This window comes from Rhamphochromis sp. 'chilingali' (assembly GCF_963969265.1).
Source record: "Rhamphochromis sp. 'chilingali' genome assembly, chromosome: 14".
NCBI classification, from domain to species: Eukaryota; Metazoa; Chordata; class Actinopteri; order Cichliformes; family Cichlidae; genus Rhamphochromis; species Rhamphochromis sp. 'chilingali'.
In genome coordinates, this window is record NC_137941.1 from 25,381,924 (window position 1) to 25,406,355 (window position 24,432).

The following is a 24,432-nucleotide window of genomic DNA, read 5'->3' on the forward strand; positions in this document are numbered from 1 at the left end:
GTGGTTATTTTCATTTTGGTTTAAAATAAAATATCTCCCTCTGCATGTGCGTGTGCATTTCATGTTTTGGAGAGTCAAAGCGTGACGTGTACGTGGTGGACGGACGTGTCTATTTACACGCTTTGTCATGGTATCAGGTGAGAAATTCCCACTGTAATCTTGTAACTTTAGATATTTTTGTATCAAAAATGTCTTTTAGGCTTCTTTGTTACACATTGTAGTATAAGTACAATGGACTGGTACTTATATAATGTTTTTGTACTCTAAGAGAAGATGGCAGGTACTTAAAATACTTGATTGGATGAACCATCTACATATTTACTTTCATAACTACAACATTGTCAGGTTTTAGTTAATGGACTCAGGCGCAGACCGGAGATCCTTGCAGAGTTAACAGTCGGTTTATTTATACAAACGACACCAGGTGAAACTATTTACAACGTGCTGGGGGGAGGGGGCTCCAGGGCTCCGGTGCATGTGAGGGGAAGGACGGGAAACAGACACACTCCAAAGGCTCTCTCTTCTTTCTCCACAACGGGGTAACACAAATCCACTCACTCGTCCACACGGTAACAAGCAGGCAGGGAAAGGTCCGGGGTAGATGCTGATAGCTCAACGATCCAGCGACGAGTAACACCGTGGCGCCGTCTTAAATAGGCCTTGCGATCACCCAGATAGGCAGCAGGTGTGTGGGCCAGGGGCGGGAGCCCATAATGAGCACCGCTCCGGCAGGTGAGAGAGAGAGAGAGAGAGAGCGCAAAAAAAAACAACAAAACACATGTTGCCTAATACAGGATCAGCTGGTGAGGCACAGGGACCGTGACAAATATGCTCTTATCTTATTGTTCAGTCCTTCCTTATTCCTTATATGATGCTGTTTGGTCCATACCAGCTCCAATAGCATGAAGCCTGTCGAGAATCTGGTTATTTTTTTGCGCTCTTGTCAGTTTTCTCCAAGTAAAAGTTTCATTAACTGATTTGACTTAAATGTTCTGATAAACTTTGAAAAGTAACAGGGAAAAACAGTCCGTGGCAGATGGCTGTTCTGGTTCTGTGCTGCTCACCAGGGACAGGGTTCAACAGCTTGACGTTTATGATTTTGTGCAGGTAGCCCGTCAGCTTTCGCCCAGAGAAAGAAATGGATCATTTTGCTGACAAGTTGAAGAGATTGCAAACTTAGAAGCCCACGTTAAGGTGCAGTCGTGGCTGTCAGTTATTATGTTTAGGTGGTGCCTAAGGCTGATTCTGGGTCGAAGGCTGCATTTCACTAGAGACACCTACAGATTTTGGTTTGACCCTCAGTTATATTAGAGATATTAGAGTGTACACATTGTGCAGAACATTGGACAAACACAATAATGATAGTATTCACATGCATGGCATATTTATGGCTGAAATCAACAGTGTGTAATTGCAGAAATGCAGATAAGCACTGTTTATGGATATAATATGCTATAGCAGTGTTTTTAAATTTACCACCCGACGTACATCAAAAGAGGTACACTTCTATGTATATCTGCTGAAAATACCCTCTGTGCCATCTGACATGTTGTAGGTTTGTCAGATTAAAGGACATTGGTGTCATCCCAGCATACCTGCAGTTTCTTATGCAAGAACATAACCGCTACACTAGCACATATGTTGGCTTCATCCCCTTATCAGACACTTTCACAAAGTAAAACAGTCTTGCTCATAGGGGGTCATATGATTGTTGGGTTATTCTACGATCTACTGTACAATATAAAGCGCCTTGAGGCGACTGCTGTTGTGATTTGGCGCTATATAAATAAAATTGAATTGAAATTGAATTCTTAGTGTGTATGGTCCCTGACTTTAAAGTAACAGTTTTGAAGGCAACAAGGTTGCAAGTTCATTTTGTAAGGTTGCAGTCACTTTGTTGATGCTGTAGTGATTGAAGTGGCACAGTTCATTAGCAGATCTTGCCCTTGGTGTAATAAATTCCGTCCACAGCATGGAGGGACAAATACAGATTTATCTTATAATTCTTTTGAAGGACTTTGAGAGTGCTCTGCATTACGACCACGACAACAAGGAAACCTCAGTTGCTGACTTCAGTACTGTTAGAGTAGTAGAGAAAATTGATTGTAACTGGTTGCTATGTACCATCGTGTTCATTCACGTGTCCAAACCATGTGTTGTTTGCTGTCTGTGCCTTCCTCGGTACACCCGTACTGTTCCCCTGAGTCATTTAACAATCATCGCTACATTAATGGACTGAATTTCAGATCTCACCAGTTCATTTCCCACATGCCTGAAGTGACTCTGGATTTTTGCTTAGTTTGGCTCTTTGTGACGTATGAGGTGCTGTTAGTGAGTCATCGAGCAGAGGTGATCTTGATGTGCTGACATTTGTTCAGACTCCTGTAGTTGCCAAGGAGACGAAATGAAATGCAGCACTCAACTTTCTCAGACATCTGTCTGCACTTTCCTCAGTGGATTAAAAGTAAATTTGATTAATAAAAAAATAAGTAAATGAGTTGGTGCTGGCAGTCTGACGAGCTGCTCTCAAGTTAATTTCCTCTAACTAACTTCCAGAGGTGACGGAAATGCTCAGGGGATGTGTGATTCTGTCATGAGTGATAAAAGTTTTGGTTGTTAGCAAACTTTCTGTTGCTGTTTTCTTTTTGCCACTGCTGATTTTTCTGACTCCACATCTCTGCCATCATGTGGTTCAGATATAAAAAATATATATATATAAAAAAATATGCAAGCTTTATTGAAATAGTTGAATTTGTTGCCTCATATACTGTAGCTATAGAACAGTGATTTACTGCTGCCACTACGAAGGCATGAAGTGAAAAGGGAAATGGAAACAATGCCATAAACACCATAAATCTTGTGATGTTTAAGACCAGTTTGAGTTGTTCACTCACTGGTTACTGTACAGGGTCTCATCAGGCTCCAGCAGTTCTCTGCAGCCTGCTTCATTTTCTCTGCAAACAGGCAACATCTATTATTTATTTTAAATCTATTTTTCTTTTTCTTTTTTTCTCTTTTGTTTATTTATAAAGTTGGTATTTCAGCAGTGTTTCTTTTTCCCCCAAAAATATAAATCATGAAAAATTCCCCCAATATGTGCCTGATGCCAAAGATTTCCTAGAGCACACATCCTCCACCCCCACCTGCTGCTTAATGTATTTCATGCCATGTTCAGACAGAACCTCCGCCTATCGCAGGTGTACATTTAATCTAGTGATGAAAAGTAGAGAAAGTAGAAAATATAAATGACATATCGGTGGAACAGCCGATCACACAACGGCAGGACAGTAAAACACATCCTTACAAAACAAATCAAGGTTGGAGGAAGCACTTTTCATTTGTAATCCAAATTGCAGACAGCTCTATTTGACCTCACAGAGTGTGGCGAGATGGCAAGAGAGAGACAGCAAGACATTCATTAAAGGTGGCTCTGAATTTGGTATTGAGGCAAAAAAAAAAAAGGGATGACTGGAAGAAGTCGATAAAACAGTACTGAGTAGAACATTATCAGAAGATTCACGTGGATACTGAATGGATGCAACTGTTATTAGGGGAGAGAGAGAGAGAGAGGCAAGGAAACAGAGGTCACTGAGGGAAGATTAACAGGTAAATTTAGCCTGAAAACAGAAACCCATACTGTAAAGACCAATGCAAGCACAAAGATGACCATGACTTTTGGCACGTTTGCTGTCGTTTTCTTCCCAGCGTTACATGATCTGTCACGACTGCTTTCTAGCCAATAAGCTGTATAAAAGTAGCACAGAGCATGTGGAGTTTGGCAAATCATACTAAAGAGGATCGACAGATTTGCAGCTAGATAAAGTGGTAAAACTACACCCCTTTGGAGCACGAGTTGCAAGCTCCATTCCCACTCGGTATCCAGTAAGTGTCCTGGCTAGACCCCCCATGCTAAAACTAAGCCCTGGAATGGCGCAGCTACGTCGGCAGCCTGTCCGCAGCTCGGACACAAGCATTTCACTACATGTTGTACTGTGTATGTGACAAATGAAATTTGAATTCAATTGGTCACCTCTACCGACAGTGCAGAGCTGTGTGTTCTGCAGTAATACAACATCTGTCACTGCAAACTTTGCAACAATATTGCAAAAAACCCGACTTACTCTGCATCTACTCTCCAGTACAGTCGTTCTGTTACATTATTTTTTTTTAAATGTTCTATTTTAAAGAAATCTTACGATGTGTAGATGATAGATAATTCCAGCAGCGCATTATGTACAGGCCCAGTGTCTGATTATAATAATCTCAAATTAATTAGGACACTTGCTTTAAATGCTTTTTTTAGATTTATCAAATGTCAGTTGCTGAGCAGTTCTTACCTTTCAAAGTCACTAATCGTCTTCTGCTCCTGTTCTCTCTTTCATGCATGTTAAGAGCTGTTATCATTCAATCCACACAATACAGCTACCTCTAGATGGAAGCCCTAATGTGCTGCGCAGGAACAGTTTATGTGATTGGACACATTCGCGGAGCTGTTTGAAATGCTGCATTTTAAATTAACCGCCACTTAGCTGCCGTGTGAATTCCGAAGTTTGCTAATGTCGATTTGTTGATCTTTGCAGCATGAATCACAGATTTGTGATGGAAAAAACAAAGATGTGTGAAGTGTGCAGGAGAAAACTGTGACAATCATTCCTGAACTATTGAGTGAGAATCTTAGTGGCAGAAGAAATGCACGGCTGCAAACAAAGAATGAGCTTGCTTTATATTATCATCTATTAAATGCTGTTAATTATTGATCTAATTACTCTAATTACACATGTTGGCCAGAACAGGTGCCCCATTCCTGTCCTGGCCAACTTTAACCTCTGGAAACAATTAGGGGAGTTCATCTTGATGTCAGTTCAAGAGGTGGGAGTAAATCTACACTGTCGTTTTTAAAAATTATTAAAGTTTCAAACCAGTTTTCTACCTAACAGGTAGTAGGTGTAGTGTAACACAGATGGGAATGATGCTCACCTCTCTTTGTGAATTTGTTAAAAGTCTGGCACTCAAGGTTTGAACTTGCTAGAGGCAGAAGATGGCCTTTTGGCTTAGCCCCAAGTAGAGGGAATTTCACTAGTACAGATATGACAGGATTGCTTTTTCAAAGGTCCATTTGAGTTTTAAAAAATTAAATTAAATTCTTCAATGGTAGCTGTGGCTCAGGAGCTGCAGCGGGTTGTCTATGAACTGGGAGGTCAAAGGGTTGATTCCCCAGCTCCTCCAGTCTGCATCTCAAAGTTTCCTTAGGTAAGATATTGAAACCTAGATGCACCCACTGGTGTGTGAACGTGGGCACGGCTGTTGGACAAAGTGCTTAGATATAGAAAAAACTGTGTGTGTGATTGAGTGAGCGAGACCGGTAGTCAGAGTAGAAAAGCACTATATACTAGTCCAGTTATCAGTCGTGACCTCTCTGAAAGGTCACGACTGATAACTGCCCCTTTGATCAGTTCCTTGACTCAGCATTTTCTTTTAATCTGTCTCTCAATTGAGCTGAAAGCCAAACAGGCACACACAAACACATCTCATTATTACACCATAAAATATTTAATATGGGAAGGGTCCCCCGGGCCACCAGAACTGATGGATCCATGAGAATAGCTGAGCACAAAGTAATAAATAGTGCATTTTTACAGTGTTTGCTTAGCTACATGACAGGAACCATTAACCGAATAAGCAGTAGCAAAATTTTCCACTTGGCGTTCACACATGCACGCACACAAACACGTCTATCTGCAGCTGATCACCAATCAGCAGCCAGAGTGTAGTTGTGCTTGTATCTTGAACAGCAGATTGTGCAGTGCATGTGCAGGCATGCTACTGACGGCTTCGATTAATGAAACCTGATGAGGTTTTGTGACGACTCTTGACATTGTTTACTTCACCCCATCAAATCTGGTTTCTGATCTGCAAGGATTCCTCATTCTGGAGGACAACAGCCTTGCTTCCAGCTCTGTTTCTCCTTTCTCACAGTGATGCTGCTTTCATGTGCATCATTTGAAATAACTGATAGAAACAAGCCCAGTGGAGTCTTTTGAGGATTGCAGAATGCCTGCAAATATGGCAGGAGTTCTTACTTTGAGTGTTTTAATGTTTGATATTGGGTAGTTTTTGGATTTATCCCGCAGGTACTGTCATGAATCGCTGTGCGGCAGGCAGGAGTTGGACCCAAAGTGCAGGACTCACAGACTCAGGGAGGTGAACTCAAAACTCAGCTTTATTTGCTGGCAGGGAAAAAACATACAAACTAATCTAAACTGGGAACTTGGAAAACTCACAGAGAGACACACAGGGAGATCCACACAGCATGAGGGACGACGCGACACTGACTCAGAGAAACACAGGGTTTAAATACACTGGGAAGTAACGAGGGGAATGAGACACAGAAGGAGGGCACAGCTGGGAGAAATCAGGACTGACGAGACAAGCAAAGCAGGACGCATTCACATGAGACACGGACCATCAAAGTAAAACAGGAAGTATCACACAGAGACGCGAACTTGACACAGTGGAGACAGCAACTAAGAAATACAGAGACATAAACCATAAGGCAGAGGTCTAAGAACCAAAATACACAGGGAAATACTCAGCTGGGAACACAAGAGACTAGACTAGAGAGAGTAACAAAAAACCAACCATGAGAACATAATGCACAATGCAGAGTGACAGAAAACAAGAAACTCAAACATGCAAAGACACACAATTACACAGAACAGAGGGGACACAGAGAGACATGAAGGGCAAGGGATCAAAACTAGAAGCCATAGAATAAATCACACACAAGTACAATAATACAAAAATCACAAAGAACTAAAAACGCTGGGTCAGGAGACCCAGGACCGTGACAGTACCCCCCCCCACCCCCCTCAAGGGCTGGCTCCAGACAGCCCAAACACAGAAAAACAAAACCAAACAGAAAACAACCCAGGGCGGGCGGCGGGGGCCCAGGACGGAGGGCTCGGAACAGAAAACAAAAGAAGAGCACAGCAAACACCGGAGCCCAAGAAAACAACCCAAACACAGAGCAGTTCAGGGGGCCGGCCGTGCGCAAGGCAACGGCGGCGATGCGGAAACAGTGCAGGAGGCCGGCCGTGCGCAAGGCAACGGCGGCGGCGAAGGAGACAACGGAGCAGTTCAGGGGGCCGACCGCGCGGAAGGCAGCGGCGGCCCTCCAGTCTCAGGCGTGCTGGCCATGGCCTGGTGGGCACAGGACCAGACGAGGCAGGACCAGACGGTGGCGATGCGGGGGCCGGACCAGGCGAAGCACAGGCTGAGGCAGGAGGCTGAACGGGCTCCTCGGGCCCTCCAGCTGACGTGGCAGGAGGCTGAACGGGCTCCTCGGGCCCTCCAGCTGACGTGGCAGGAGGCTGAACGGGCTCCTCGGGCCCTCCAGCTGACGTGGCAGGAGGCTGAACGGGCTCCTCGGGCCCTCCAGCTGACGTGGCAGGAGGCTGAACGGGCTCCTCGGGCCCTCCAGCTGACGTGGCAGGAGGCTGAACGGGCTCCTCGGGCCCTCCAGCTGACGTGGCAGGAGGCTGAACGGGCTCCTCGGGCCCTCCAGCTGACGTGGCAGGAGGCTGAACGGGCTCCTCGGGCCCTCCAGCTGACGTGGCAGGAGGCTGAACGGGCTCCTCGGGCCCTCCAGCTGACGTGGCAGGAGGCTGAACGGGCTCCTCGGGCCCTCCAGCTGACGTGGCAGGAGGCTGAACGGGCTCCTCGGGCCCTCCAGCGGAGACAGGTGGCTGAACGGGCTCCTCGGGCCCTCCAGCGGAGACAGGTGGCTGAACGGGCTCCTCGGGCCCTCCAGCGGAGACGAGGAGGTGCTGGCTGGGCTCACTGGAACCCCCAGCGGACGAGGTAGATGGCGGCACGGGAGCCGCGGAGTGCTGGATGAGCTCATCCGAGCTTCCAGCAGGAGCCGATGTAGAGCCAGAGAGAATTGGGACCCCGGGCTCAACGTTAAGCTGGCTAGAAAACTGCACTGCTACGGGGAACTGGGCCAAAGGTTCAGGTGCGAGCTGAGCTGCTGGACACACGGGGACCTGAGCTGCTGGACACACGGGGACCTGAGCTGCTGGACACACGGGGACCTGAGCTGCTGGACACACGGGGACCTGAGCTGCTGGACACACGGGGACCTGAGCTGCTAACGGTGGAGAAGTAAATGACTGCACAGGGGACTGAACTGATGTCTGTAGTAACGGTGGTGGTGAGAGTGGAGTAGGTGGTGGAGTTAATGACTTCACAGGGGAATGAACTAGAGGTAGTGACGGTTGTGGTGCTGGTGGTTGAGTGGGTGACTGTGCTAAAGGAGGCTGCACTGGGGACACTGGAGACTGCACTGGGGACACTGGAGACTGCACTGGGGACACTGGAGACTGCACTGGGGACACTGGAGACTGCACTGGGGACACTGGAGACTGCACTGGGGACACTGGAGACTGCACTGGGGAAAGCAGAGCTGCAGGAGACTGCGCTAGAGACTGCAGTGATGGTTGTAGTGGAGGTGTGACGGGTGGAGGAGTGGCTGAAGTGGCTGCGGGTCGGGCGGCTAGTGGCTCAGCTACAGGGCATATTAACGGCAGGGCTATGGGTTGAATGTCTGACTGAGTAGCAGCCTGAATGGCTGGGTGTAGTGATGGTGGTGGTGGAAGGGAAACAGGTGGTAGTGTGGATGACGGAACTAAGGGCGACTGAGTGGCAGACCGAACTGATGACTGAAGCGATGGTAGAGGTGAAAATGGAGCATGTGGTGGAGTTAATGGCTGTGCTAGCAGGAGACGCAGCTTGTAGCTGGGCAGCTAAGAGAGCTTCAAGAGGCTGGGCAGCTGATAAACTGTTCACATTACCGTCCGTAGCACAAAACACAGCCCCTGAACGAATAGTTCCACGGTTCGACACAAAAAAAAAAAAAAAAAAAAAAAAAAAAAAAAAAGAGTCCTTACTCACCACAGCCGGCGATGTACAAGTCTGAATGTCCGGCTGTGGGGTGGCGCGCTGGCGGCGTGGTCGTCGTTTCTTTTTTGATGATGGCTCTGATGGGCCGAGCGGCTCCACATCCGGCCCTTCAGGCAGGTGGGTAGTAGCAGCTGGGGGATGAAGGTGGAGCTCGTTGTGGATTAAATCCTGTTCGAGTGGGTGGAGCGCACTGAGTAGCCAGGGAAGACCAGAGATTAAACGCTGTAGTTTGGTTTCCACAGCACGGCGAAATTCCTTCCCCTCATGTTCGAGCCACAGATGCAGGAGTCTTTCCACGGAGTAGATAATGTCCAGACGCAGTTCTTCTGGTGGGTTGAGTGCTGCTGGGTCCATATCTGGTCGCGTCGTACTGTCATGAATCGCTGTGCGGCAGGCAGGAGTTGGACCCAAAGTGCAGGACTCACAGACTCAGGGAGGTGAACTCAAAACTCAGCTTTATTTGCTGGCAGGGAAAAAACATACAAACTAATCTAAACTGGGAACTTGGAAAACTCACAGAGAGACACACAGGGAGATCCACACAGCATGAGGGACGACGCGACACTGACTCAGAGAAACACAGGGTTTAAATACACTGGGAAGTAACGAGGGGAATGAGACACAGAAGGAGGGCACAGCTGGGAGAAATCAGGACTGACGAGACAAGCAAAGCAGGACGCATTCACATGAGACACGGACCATCAAAGTAAAACAGGAAGTATCACACAGAGACGCGAATAAGGCAGAGGTCTAAGAACCAAAATACACAGGGAAATACTCAGCTGGGAACACAAGAGACTAGACTAGAGAGAGTAACAAAAAACCAACCATGAGAACATAATGCACAATGCAGAGTGACAGAAAACAAGAAACTCAAACATGCAAAGACACACAATTACACAGAACAGAGGGGACACAGAGAGACATGAAGGGCAAGGGATCAAAACTAGAAGCCATAGAATAAATCACACACAAGTACAATAATACAAAAATCACAAAGAACTAAAAACGCTGGGTCAGGAGACCCAGGACCGTGACAGGTACTGGATATATTTTGGTGTTTGCTGTGCTTTTATCTACCAAAGCTGAAAATGTCTTTAAAGTTTTATCTGTCTTTATAAGTGTTATCTTTATAAGTGTAGCTGTGGAAGAAATACGAAAACCTCAAGAGTAAGACCAAGCTAAAATAAAATTGTCAGTTAAAATCCAAAATCCTTCAATCACCAGAAGTAGAAATTATGCAGTAATGAATGTATTTGAACATGCACATTCAGTTCATTAAATTTTATGTTGTAGTTGATCTCCACAGCACAGCGCCAGTATGACACTTATTCAGATCTTGTTTTTAATTAAAGAGATGCATTAGAACAAAAGTAGTGCAAATATTTAAAAAAAAAATCTAAAGCTTTAGATCTGTAAAAGGGGTAAACTTAGGAGTAATTGTAACAAGGAGTTATAGTTCCTTTTCTCACCCCAACCAGCCACAGCACAGCGCCAGTATGACACTTATTCAGATCTTGTTTTTAATTAAAGAGATGCATTAGAACAAAAGTAGTGCAAATATTTAAAAAAAAAATCTAAAGCTTTAGATCTGTAAAAGGGGTAAACTTAGGAGTAATTGTAACAAGGAGTTATAGTTCCTTTTCTCACCCCAACCAGTCACAGCAGATGGCCCCGCCCCTCCCTGAGCCTGGTTCTGCCAGAGGTTTCTTCTTGTTAAAAGGGAGTTTTTCCTTCCCACTGTCGCCAAAGTGCTTGCTCATAGGGGGGTCATGTGATTGTTGGGTTTTTCTCTGTATGTATTATTTTTGGGTCTATCTTACACCGTAAAAAAAAAAAATCCTAAAAAAACAGTAATATTCCGGCAGCTGGGGCACCAAAATAATACCATAAAAATACAGAAAAAAAAGGGATTTTTTTTCAAGTGCTTTTAAACATTAAATTAGGAACATTTTAATGTGATTAAACAATGAAATTACCTATAAACAAGGTCAATGAATGCGGCAATATGAATAATAATACTGTAATAATAATAATGTACAGAAATATACAGTTAACAGTTGGTTGAAATAATAATGGATGGCATTCATATAGCGCTTTTTGAGACCCTCAAAGCGCTTTACAATTCCACTTTATAATTCCCCTCTGGCCATCACCAGTGGGTGGTAGGTGAAGTGTCTTGCCCAAGGACACAACGACCGAGAGTGTCCAAACCGGGGCTCGAACCGGCAACCATCTGATTACAAGGCGAACTGCCAACTCTTGAGCCACGATCACCCTAAATAACAATAATAATAATTATTATTTGAATTATTTGAAAAGTTTACAAGAATCATTTTATATATTTTTCCATAGCATTACATTTGAATTTAACAGTTCGATCTTTCAAATAACGGACAAATATTTGTGAAATTATGATACATTTGTGAATATATTTTAAAAATCTAAATATGCATGTGTACAGACAAATACATTTAAAAAACAAGAAAAATTATGTTTTATTACATTTAAAGTGATTTTACATTAATTTACAAATAAATAAAATTAATTTAAAAATAAAAATAAAATAGTTCCATCCATTTTCTTAACTGCTTATCCAACTCGGGGTTGTGAGCAGGGATTTGGTGTGGCATGTTGGGGTGGAGCCCATCCCATTAACACACATTTATCATATTTTACTTTAAGTCCACAAAGACTTATAGTAAAATATGATAAATGTGTATATATGGGTGCTGTATTTAGCTTAAACAAGTATACAATAGAGATTCAATTTTTTTTAGAAGGAAAGTTTTTATTTTATTTCACTTAATGAATAGTTTTACACTTCCGTATAACACGCAACCACAGAAACCGTCGATGCTCCAACTCTTAAAAACTGATTCTACAAGTCAAATTATTTTTAGTGCATTTTAATATACAACACGATCTTATTTTCTCCATAAATGTTTTTTTTTTCCCTTTGAATCTAGGACGTAAACATCAGAAATGTCAGAACAACTAGATTTCTTGTTGAACTCCTTGATCACCTGTGCTGTGTGTGGTTTCTAGTAAACTGCATTCACTTATTCATTCATTCACATTCATTTATTCTTGCTATTCTACCTTACCTCTCAGTAGCTCCATCCTACTTTTAGTTACTTTCGTTGCCATCCTCACTCTCAAAAGAGTATGGTGTTAGACGCTTCTCAAAGGCAACAGATTTGAATGAGACGGGTCACCCTCCTCCTGCCATCCAGAGGCTGTGGGTCTTATAGCTGTAAGAAAGTGGAACATGTGGCCTACTTTTACACCAGGTTAACTAATGTGATGATTGGCAGTATAAATTAGTCTGTTGTTTACCAGCCCAACCCTTCAGGAGCCCAACACTGATTGCACAATCATAGTTTTTTTGCTCCAATGCTACAGTCGGAGTCACAGCTAGTCTGACAAGCTTTTGTTGTTTTCTGGTGGCTGAGTTTATGTATTTTTTATCACAAACACTAGCGGTCTACTACATCGATTTTAGGCTTAATGGATATAAAAACATCCTTTCGGGAGCTGTATGCATGAACACTAGCTCTGCCAATTGTCTTCATGACACAGTCATAGTGATTGCTCTCTGCTTTCTCTTCTCTCTCTTTGCAGACAGCAACTTTGTTCTGGGAAACGCCCAGGTGCAGTCACTCTACCCCATCGTTTACTGCTCTGATGGTTTCTGTGAGCTCACTGGTTACGCCCGTGCCGAACTCATGCAGAAGAGCTGCGCGTGTCACTTCCTGTACGGCCCAGAAACGAGCGACCGGTCAACGGCCCAGATCCAAGGAGCCCTGGATGAACGGAGGGAGTTCAAGACTGAGCTGGTCTTCTACAAGAAGGAAGGTGACCCCACATGAAAAATCTGTGTGTGTGTGTTTGTGTGTGTATACGTTTGTGGATTTAATACTACTTACGGAGGAAAATGAATATTTACTCACCTGTGATTCAACCATAAAGTAAAGGTGTAAAGGTGACTACAAACTTACAGCTGCTGAGGGAGCTGATGATAAAAAACAAATTGGCTGTTTTTAATAATAATGGATTGGATTTATATAGCGCTTTTCAAGGCACCCAAAGCGCTTTCCAATGCCACTATTCATTCACTCTCACATTCACACACTGGTGGAGGCAAGCTACGGTTGTAGCCACAGCTGCCCTGGGGCAGACTGACAGAAGCGAGGCTGCCATATCGCGCCATCGGCCCCTCTGGCCAACACCAGTAGGCAAGTAGGGTAAAGTGTCTTGCCCAGGGACACAACGACCAGGACAGAGAGCTCAGGGATCAAACCAGCGATCTTCCGGTTACAGATGCGATTCCCAACTCCCTGAGCCACGGTCGCCAAGTATCGTAAAAGAAGATATTTAAGAAAAAGGTTGGAGCGGTGGTAAATAAAATATTCAGAATTATATTTTCTTTCCATTCTAAAACCAGGTCAACAGACTCCAGTCAGGTCAGCTGCCGGGATGCTGGTGATACCCTTCTAAATTGTAAATCTCACATGTGCATGCTGTTTAAGTTTTAATCTTCCTAGAATGTGTGCTTTCACTGCAAGCTGCTTTGAAACCCACCCCCACTTCAGCTTTCTGTGCCAGCGAACCGAGTTGGCTTTAAAAAGTTCAAAGCCATCCAGGCCTTTATTTCATCAAGACAAATAAAATTTCTTGGGGTGATCATCGACCACAAGCTCTGTTGGAAGCCACACATTACTTATGTTTGGGGGAAATTGGCACGGGGCATTGCCGTCCTGGGGAAAGCAAAGCATATGCTGGATCAGAAAGCACTGCACATTTTATACTGTGCTTTACTACTGCCATATATGAGCTACTGTGTAGAGGTCTGGGGAAACACATACAAAAGTAACACACAAACAATAACTATAATACAGAAAAGGGCCATTAGATTAATAAATAATGTGGGGTACAGGGACCATACAAATGCAAGCTATTAAATTCCAAGACTTGGTGAAGCTTAAAACAGCGCAAATAATGTATAAAGTAAGAAATAAATTGCTTCCAAAAGAAATCTGTAAATTGTTCATAGAAAGAGAAGGTGGGTATAACTTAAGGGGGAAATGGAATTTAAAAATACAAAGTGCTAGAACAACTTTAAAAACGATGTCTATCTCAATTGCAGGAGTTAAATTATGGAACAGTCTAACAGAAGAAATAAAAGACAGTCAAAACATAAAACAGTTTAAAGTAAAATATAAAAACCTAATTTTAAATAAGTATAAGAATGAAGAAAACAGGGTTAACCCAGGACGGTAATGTTGCTGGTAATGGTGTTGTAGTTCTTTTTTTGGTTTTTTTGGTTTTGGTTTGTTTGTTTTTCCATAACTTGTGTATCTGCAAATATACACATTCTGTATTTATCATATGAAAGAAACTATACTGTGGTGGGACTTGCTAATTTCTTGTTTTTGATTGATGTATGTTTTGTTTTGTTTTGCTTTATTTTTGTTGCTGTTTGTTGTTGTTTGTTTAATTTAAGACAAAAAAAAACAATTAAATGAATGAGAGGTAAAACTTGAGGGGGTAGGGACAAATAAGTAAATACTTCTGCCTACTCCTTTTCAAACAAATAATGGAATAATAGTTTGTAATGATTGTGAAGGCACATGTTTGAAATGTTTGAAATAAAAATGAACTGAACTGAACTGAACATCTGAGCAGAGGGTCTACTGAGAAGCCATTTATCTTTTTAAGAGGGAAATAAATCTGGGAGTCATTAGCATAACAGTGGAAAGAAATCCCATGTTTCCTAAAAATTGATCCAAAGGGTCGCAGGTATAGGGAGAAAAGAAGGGGGCCTAAAACTGAACCCTGTGGGACCCCACATTGAAGAGAAGCAGCAGCAGAGGATACAAACTCACCAAGTTTCACAGAGAAAGTTTGCTCTGCCAAATAGGATCTAAACCACTCCTAACACCCACCAACTGCTCTAAACAGTAAATTAAAATGTTATGATCCACTGTATCAAAGGCAGCAGTTAAATCTAAAAGCACGATAATAACACACCTGAGTCAGGTGCTAAAAACACATCATTAAAAACTCTTAAAAAGGCAGATTTTGTACTATGCAAAGCTTTAAAAACCAGATTGAAAAACTTCTAAAATACAGTGTTCTTCTAAAAAGGACATTAATTGCTTGTAAACTACCTTTTCAAGAATTTTTGAAAAAAACCCCAACTCAGTTAGGCCTGTAATTTGCAATAATATCAGGATCAAGAGCAGGTTTCTTGAGTAGACGCTGAGTTACTGCATGTTTAAGCTTCACAGGTATAACAACAGAGGACAAATTACTATTTACAATGGATTGTACAAATGGTAGTATTAATATATTTTAGCTGACCAAAGAGCTTTTTTTCTTGCACCTCACTTGTTTCGTTGTCACAGTCTTAAGAAGTCAAAACTCAGCAACTAAAAACAACTGATTCTGGCTAATGACAATTAGCTAAACGAAGAAATGAAAGATTAAAAGTGTGCCGAGGAGAGAAGGAGAGCAACAGCCAAGCAGAGAAATGAAAAACTTAAGTGAAACAAAGCTAGTGAAAGGCCAGACATTCATCCACTCATTAATTGTTAATGAATCAATGGTGTGTGCGAGCTGGCACAGGGGCAAAGGCTCAGTCAAATAAATAATAAGGGGAGTGGGTGACATATAGATAGAAGAGTAGCACAGGGAGATGAGGACACATCTGCTCCTCTGAGATATAAGGCTATAACAACAGAAGGTTATAAAAACTTGTTTCCCACAAATGCACACGTCACAAATTAGAAGCGTTTCGTGCTTTTATCCGCTCTTATTAACATTTTAGCAGTTCTCCAGAGGAGCAAGAAAAAAACAAACACATTTATATCCAGTTGGCTCACTCAGATCATGACAATTCTCTTCTAAGCACAATTTTAGCACAATTTCATAATGATTATTTATTCACTGAGCACATAGTCATAAAATACCCCAAGCTTCTCAGTAATCCCTTTAATAACAGGTAAGTAAATGGACGGGAACAACTTTGAAAAACAAAACTGCAAACTGATCAGTGTTGCAATAAAAGCACTTTTCAGGTAATATGAATTATTTTGCTCAAGCAATCACAAAACAAAGACAAATGGGCAAATAAGCAACGGTACCCTAGATCAGCGGTTCCCAACCCCCGGGGTACATTATTGGTCGTTTGGTACCAGGTCGCGAGAGTTGAGGCTCGGGTGTGAAATGGATGGTTTTCTGGATTTTTATCGGTTTTTATCGTTAACTCGGTTTCCCTGGGTCTTTTCCCGTGTGTTATGAATAAGTCTAAATCAAAACATCCTACTTTGTCAAAACATCCTACCATAGCGTAAATTTATAGTAAACCTTACGTGGTTTATGCCTCCATCGTACATATGTATAGGTAGGACGTTCTGACGGCCAAATCACACTATCAAAACGTGCTTCCTGCTTGTATTTATTTAGGTACAAGTATGTAGTGCAATATTACTTTCTTCGACATAACAACGGAGAGTGGTGCCCACTAACTGCAGGAGGACTAAAATTAATTGACAAGGTTTACGCTGTACGCCAGTTTACAGAAGTTTAGAAGCACTAAATCAAGACTTGAAATATGACTTCAATTGAGACTCCAAATTGGAGTATTTTTGCACAAAAAACAAAACGCATGTCATGGTTTCCCAGGGCAAATGTGGGGGGATGTGGGGAAGGAGGACCCAAAATGCAGGACTCTGTGCGATGAATGCAGTGCGTTTATTTACAGTGAAGTAAATAGTACACAATCAATACATCCCCGTGCATTTCCAACTCCCGTGCCGTGTCTTCTCCTCAGTGCTCATGCTCCGTGTCTCCGCTCCCGTGATACGTGTGCTCGCCGCCCTCCCGTTCCCGCACTCCTGCTGGAAAATCCACAGAGGCAGCCGTTAACACACAACTAAACAGCGATAGACTAGCACTCACTGATTTGGCTGAAAACACTGATGGGTAGTCACTCAACGATCCCGCCGGAGAGCGCTCCACCACACTCTAAAGTAGCTCCCCCGACGAGGCTTGATCAGCACCAGGTGTGTGTGAAGAGCCTTGGATGTGACCGGTCTGCTGGCAGGGCCACACCCACCAGTGCCTATCACGACCGCACCCACACACACCTGCCAATACACAAACAGGGAGCACAGGAACAGCAGCAATGCAGAAGACACACACCTCAAATAATAATAATAATAATAGTCCACACTGCTCACGGATCCCGAGTCCCCGGAACCAGGTCCGTGACAATGTATGTTAGCTTGAAAAGTTAACAAATTGACAACAGCTTAAGGAAAACAAGAATCAACTGTAATAAAGAAGTAAAACATATAACACTAACCTTCTTTTGCACACACGAGATCAGGGTAGAATCAAATAATAGGCGTGTACTATTAACACAGAAATCATGGCCGTTTTGAGTTGTGCGCATGCGCAGTAACAAGTTACTTGATAGGTGGGGTGTTTTGTCAGATCACCGATACTGGTTTTATTTTTTTTGTATTTATCCGCGACACCTTAAAGGCCGGTCCGTGAAAATATTGTGGGACATAAAAACAAAAAGGTTGGGGATCGCTGCCCTAGACGATCCTTGATGTCATAGGGTGAGAGGCAGAGGGAGCCATGATTCCTTTCAAGTCAATAATTATTTGCTAATATATTTGAATCGTTGCCTGTTTAGCTTGACTGTGAAGTTAAAAATAACAGTGACGTCCACATGTTTTATATATAATTTGGACAAATTATTGATTTAACAATTTTAGTTCCTCAAGGTATTCTTCAAAATCCTCGTGCCCTGCATGGATCAGAAGGCTCAGTGGATAATTCTGAGGAGATCAGATGTGAGGCATGGTAGCTGTTGATAGGCATTCATACTCAATTTGACAGATCAATCTAAACAAATACAAATTAAAAGCAGAGCTCAAAAGCAGACAGTAGTGCCTCTTTAATGCTTTCCATGCACTCTTTATGCTGTTGATTTATTATTCTCATTTCAGTGATTTCCAAATAGGCCCCGTGTGTGTTGGCACTAAATTGTTTGCTTCTATCAGATTTGCCAAAAATGTTTTTGGCAAACTTCATTTTTTACTATAAAGACCAAATTTTCTATGATCAGCTCTCCAAACATAAAGAGAACCTGTTACTTTTAAAATGTTCTAACTTGTATTATAAGTTATCCTGATATCATCATTCGAGTTAGGCAAACAGAGGTAGAACAGAAGAGAGCACATGCTGTTTCCAGCACTGTTGTTTACTGTCGTGTTCCAGTCAAACAGGGACAAATCTGGCCTCAATATGGCTTATGTTTTTATTGAAGAAATCCTCTTCCTTGTTTAAATGTATTATTTACATACATGATCCCCTTATTATTCTGGCACAAGTCTCAGAGCTCCAGGAAACAGTGTGCACTGTACCAGTTGCAGCCCATCACATCACAAATCAGAGCTTTAGATGGGTAACAGAAAACCAAAGCAACAAGTTTTAGCCTGATTTCATGCATTTATGTGACAGTAAAGAGGGCTTAAATGTTTTATTTGGTACCCTTATATAAGGGACAAGGCTGGTAATGCACTATTCACCTATTGTTCTACTGTCAATAAACCCCGTGAAGATTATCTGAAAGTATCGGAACCATCTGTGTATACTGGTTCATGTTACACACGTTTTATTTCAAGTCAGTCCCACATACATCAATCTCATCATCGTTGTTGCTAGGCAACCAAATATGTATTACTCCATGAGGAAGTGCTTTTAAAAGGATAAATTACATATTTGGGCCATTTTTAAAGATTTACGTACTCGAAAAATCTGTTCTTGGATGACATGAAGGAACACAACTAAGATTTATTTATTTAAATGATTAATTATTATGGAACATATGCTTTGTACAAACTGAATGTATACCAGTCAAGTACATTTCATTTGACCAGTTCTGTGGTGATCTGGTGATTAAGTGTATGAACACTGGTAACAGAATAAAATGTTTTACAACAGTACATGTAATCAGATTACTTATTCATCATTTTGGGCATAAATATTTTTGAGGTGGAAGAGCAGCATTTTTGAGACCAGCTGTGATTTTTAGGATATTTCTACCATGTATGTATCCAAGCCTGGTGTTGATTACTTTTTAAGATCACTTGATTTTAGAACTGATTTAGCTCGAGTTTAAATACATTTCTGATAGTGTCAACACATAGACAAGCAGCTTTAATTATGCTATTTCATCTATATTTGGCAGTGATCACAGCCCTCGGTAAGGCAGCCAGGCGACTCTCCTGTAGTGAAGGTGTGTGTGTTATCTGTGGGCCACCACACCTCCTCAACACACCATGTGTATTCTGAGGGTTTAGATGGCAAAGCAAATCCCTCTATGCTGAAAGAGCAGTGTGAACATACTCTCATAATACAATTAGGTCTGCTCTTCTCTATTCTAAATTAGTAATAACTAAGATGTGATTGATAGTCTTTGAGCTTTAATTCAAAAATGATAAAAACACTCCATTTATGATTACAGATATTTTTACATAGTTTCTCCATTTTCACAGACTCACAAGTAATTGAACAATTGACTAATGACTAGGTCTGAGGTAAGTCCAAAAGCCTGAATTTGCTTTTGATGGAAAATGTCAACAAGAGCTTTGTCCATGGGAAGGAGGCCAAGGTTAGACAAGACAGAATAAACCTAATCAAGAAAAAACAAAAAGGCTAAATCAACATTTTGGTACAGTGGGTACAATGAGAAAAAAAGGACACCTTAAGAACACCTTCATGTATGAAAATATAGAGGGAGTCAATCTGAACCTTTACAGGGAGTGCAGAATTATTAGGCAAATGAGTATTTTGTCCACATCATCCTCTTCATGCATGTTGTCTTACTCCAAGCTGTATAGGCTCGAAAGCCTACTACCAATTAAGCATATTAGGTGATGTGCATCTCTGTAATGAGAAGGGGTGTGGTCTAATGATATCAACGCCCTATATCAGGTGTGCATAATTATTAGGCAACGTCCTTTCCTTTGGCAAAATGGGTCAAAAGAAGGACTTGACAGGCACAGAAAAGTCAAAAATAGTGAGATATCTTGCAGAGGGATGCAGCAGTCTCAAAATTGCAAAGCTTCTGAAGCGTGATCATCAAACAATCAAGCGTTTCATTCAAAATAGTCAACAGGGTCGCAAGAAGCGTGTGGAAAAACCAAGGCGCAAAATAACTGCCCATGAACTGAGAAAAGTCAAGCGTGCAGCTGCCAAGATGCCACTTGCCACCAGTTTGGCCATATTTCAGAGCTGCAACATCACTGGAGTGCCCAAAAGCACAAGGTGTGCAATACTCAGAGACATGGCCAAGGTAAGAAAGGCTGAAAGACGACCACCACTGAACAAGACACACAAGCTGAAACGTCAAGACTGGGCCAAGAAATATCTCAAGACTGGTTTTTCTAAGGTTTTATGGACTGATGAAATGAGACTGAGTCTTGATGGGCCAGATGGATGGGCCCGTGGCTGGATTGGTAAAGGGCAGAGAGCTCCAGTCCAATTCAGACGCCAGCAAGGTGGAGGTGGAGTACTGGTTTGGGCTGGTATCATCAAAGATGAGCTTGTGGGGCCTTTTCGGGTTGAGGATGGAGTCAAGCTCAACTCCCAGTCCTACTGCCAATTTCTGGAAGACACCTTCTTCAAGCAGTGGTACAGGAAGAAGTCTGCATTCTTCAAGAAAAACATGATTTCCATGCAGGACAATGCTCCATCACACACGTCCAAGTACTCCACAGCGTGGCTGGCAAGAAAGGGTATAAAAGAAGAAAAACTAATGACATGGCCACCTCGTTCACCTGATCTGAACCCCATTGAGAGCCTGTGGTCCATCATCAAATGTGAGATTTACAAGGAGGGAAAACAGTACACCTCTCTGAACAGTGTCTGGGAGGCTGTGGTTGCTGCTGCATGCAATGTTGATGGTGAACAGATCAAAACACTGACAGAATCCATGGATGGCAGGCTTTTGAGTGTCCTTGCAAAGAAAGGTGGCTATATTGGTCGCTGATTTGTTTTTGTTTTGTTTTTGAATGTCAGAAATGTATATTTGTGAATGTGGAGATGTTATATTGGTTTCACTGGTAAAAAATAAATAATTGAAATGGGTATATATTTGTTTTTTGTTAAGTTGCCTAATAATTATGCACAGTAATAGTCACCTGCACACACAGATATCCCCCTAAAATAGTTAAAACTAAAAACAAACTAAAAACTACTTCCAAAAACATTCAGCTTTGATATTAATGAGTTTTCTGGGTTCATTGAGAACATGGTTGTTGTTCAGTTGACTAAGAAGTCAACATTTAACTGCTTAAATGAAAGCTGCAAGTTTACACTTTGCTCACATTTCTTCTTCACTCCTGGTTTTGACTCAGTGGGTTTCTAAACCACTCTGTATTTAACCATTAATTCTTATTGATCTCTGGCTCTTTTCTCCTCACTCCCCAACCAGTCACAGCAGATGGCCCCGCCCCTCCCTGAGCCTGGTTCTGCTGGAGTTTCTTCCTGTTAAAACATACACATCTTACACAGACGTACATGTGAACAAGTGTGTGTCGAGTGTGTGTGTGTGTGTGTGTGTGTGTGTGTGTGTGTGTGTGTGTGTGTGTGTGTGTGTGTGTGTGTGTGTGTGTGTGTGTGTGTGTGTGCGGGGTCAAGATGTGACCCTGTGAAGACTCCCCACACCTACTGGCGCCAGGGAGTCCAGCAGTTCATTCAAACAAAGGGCTCTTATACTTAACCAGATACAGAGTAGGTGTTCTCCTATACCATATGTCAGTAAGAGAAGGTATGACCTCTCTCATGACCTTAAGATGTGTGTGTGTGCCAGAGTGCTCTTGGAGGCACACAGAGTCTTTGCAGACTGCTAAGGATCAGACCTCTATCATTATGCAATCGATTATAAAACTCTAAGAATATATGAGTATATATTTCTAAGCATAAATGACAATCAACAATATAAACCTAACACACACCACATGATCTTGTATATTGTATAAAATGAGAAAAACATACTAGGTACCCTTAAGTACCATTTTTCAGTGTGCAAGATTAATGTTGTGAAGGTATGTAGTTTCACTCAAAACTAACAAAAATTCATCTATTTAGTTCATTTCGGGCCTGTTCAGGCAGATCAGCTGATCTCAGTACAAGTTAGATGATGGCTCACATTTTAATAGATTCCTTATGAATAATTTTAGGGCTATTTAAGCAACTTCAGCCTACCCACAGTTCCTGAGCATCTGCATGCAACTTTGCAACCCACGTCCACCCCAGCTCCTCTTTTATGGTATTTTTAACTTAATCAGTGTGATTGATGCCTGCTCTGTTCTGTGTCTGCACATGGAAGGAAAGGTCTGTCTAAAATGTCAAAGTAATCTGCTCCTGAAGCCAATTTCATCAGGGGGGTTTTTTCTGAGTCTGAGTCTGTGTTCAGCGGCATGTACACGGCAGTAGGCAGCCAGATTAAACATTAAACATTGCTGGTCACATCATTAATATTGAGGTAACAGCAGTCTGCGGTGGGTTAATGCCACTTTTTTACCACTAATTGGAAAATTAACAAATTAAAATAATGTAAAAAAATGAGATAACATGAGTCAGACACTGTTTCGCTTGGTTTAAAATGTAAACTCACATATAACTCACATTTATGAGCATCAGAAATAGTTCAGTAAAGACTTCCACAGACTTTGTCTGTTAAAAGTGATGTATAGGACTGAAACATTTGGTACATTGGAGAAAAAGATTTAACCGCTTCCACTTTTGTATTACGAAAGACCACATTAATTGTAGGTTTGCATTTATTTTTCTCTCCAGGTACAAAGTTCTGGTGTCTTCTGGACATTGTACCGATTAAGAATGAGAAGGGCGAGGTGGTTCTTTTTCTCGTGTCCCACAAAGACATCACTGACAAGAAGAAGGAGCAGGACCCTGAGCAAGGACCTGAAACTGGTGAGTTTGTATAAAAGACGCCAGCTGGCACTACAGTCGTGGCCCAAAATTTTGACAGCGGCATGGCTGCCAAAAGGACATTTTTATTTATTTGCCAGAAAATCTATGAAATCCTTGTAATTGTTCTTTATTATGTTCTACAAACATGTAAAAATAAACAAGGAAAGACAGACCTAAACGAATTAATCCAAGACAAACATCAATCAATCAAATCAATCAAAATGTATTTATATAGCACATATTAAAAACAACAAAGTTCACCATAGTGTTTCACAGTCAGTAAAAACATGAGACAATTAAAACAAAACAATAAGAAAACAGGGCAGGAAACAATAAGTGACAACACAACAAGCCATAACATATGCATGAACCACGTCAGCAGTTTAATAAATCCAAATATCAAACAAATTAAGATGCTTTATTTTGATACTGAAGCTTATTCTTTTCTGATTTCATATTTTTTGTAATCTCAGTGGTAAATTGAGTGTGATTTCAGCCCTTCAACCTCCTCATGTGGATTTTATTATTTCTCATTATTGGTGTGTAATATTGCCGTGGTTAGCGCCTCAAGGCAACTTGAGAATATCTGTCCCAGGCCAGTAGAATGGCAGTATTCGATAAATAACATGAAATTTGCATAAAGTAATATCTGTTCTGTGTTAGGGATGTCCCCATGTTTATGTTTCATTTCATGTCAGCAGTTATCTAGTTATGCTGCCATAGTGTGAGCCTAATTTTAATTACTCTTCACCCGTGGAAATGGTGAAAGCAGGCAGAACATTTGGCCCTTCAGCTTTTCAGTTCCGCTGTAGTTATTGTCATTTCAAGCAAACAACAATTAAGGCATCAATTAATAATTTGAATTGCTTATTTCCCCAGTGTAAATCTCACTAAGAATCTGTCAGTGTACTGAACTCATTAATATTAATGGCTTCCTCGTATTAGATGTACATTGAGAACCAGATTACGCACACATTTTGAGAATTGGTGAAAATACTGAATTGTGAAGAGCGAGGCTGCAATTTTAATTACTAGGTAATATTTGCATGTTAATTAGAGGCAGACAGGAATCGGTTATTGGCAAGTGCAGCGTCCACTGACATTAAAAAGCACATCTTATAAATAGCTTTGAATCATTTTTCTCTGCTCACGACATAAAGAATCATTTCATTACTACTGTTATGCTGTATGGGTCATGCTACCTTTGTACACTTTACTGTTGTACATATCGAACGGAGGAAAGGGTGATCAGGTCAGCCTGCATATTCATTTGCATGCACTGGTTTGTTTACATGCGTGAATGTGCTGGAGAGGTCAAAGCAAATCGGCACATACATCGATTATTTTAAAATTGTTTTTTATAACATTGGTTAGCCAGTATCAGCCACGATCTCTCTAAATACTAAGAAAACGTGCTTCCTTCTTTCAGCATAGGATACAATGTATTAGTCC

At 41.9% G+C, this 24,432-nt stretch overlaps 1 protein-coding gene across 2 annotated transcripts in view; it reads left to right on the forward strand.

Annotated features, from left to right (window-relative positions):
• Nucleotides 1-24,432, forward strand: part of kcnh3 (potassium voltage-gated channel, subfamily H (eag-related), member 3) — a 203,680-nt gene that overhangs the window by 129,846 nt on the left and 49,402 nt on the right. For both annotated transcript variants that reach the window (XM_080903067.1, XM_080903068.1), the window contains 2 exons: nucleotides 12,586-12,819; nucleotides 22,846-22,980. In XM_080903067.1, coding sequence (XP_080759193.1) covers nucleotides 12,586-12,819; nucleotides 22,846-22,980 — 369 coding nt within the window. The remainder of the gene's footprint in view (nucleotides 1-12,585; nucleotides 12,820-22,845; nucleotides 22,981-24,432) is intronic.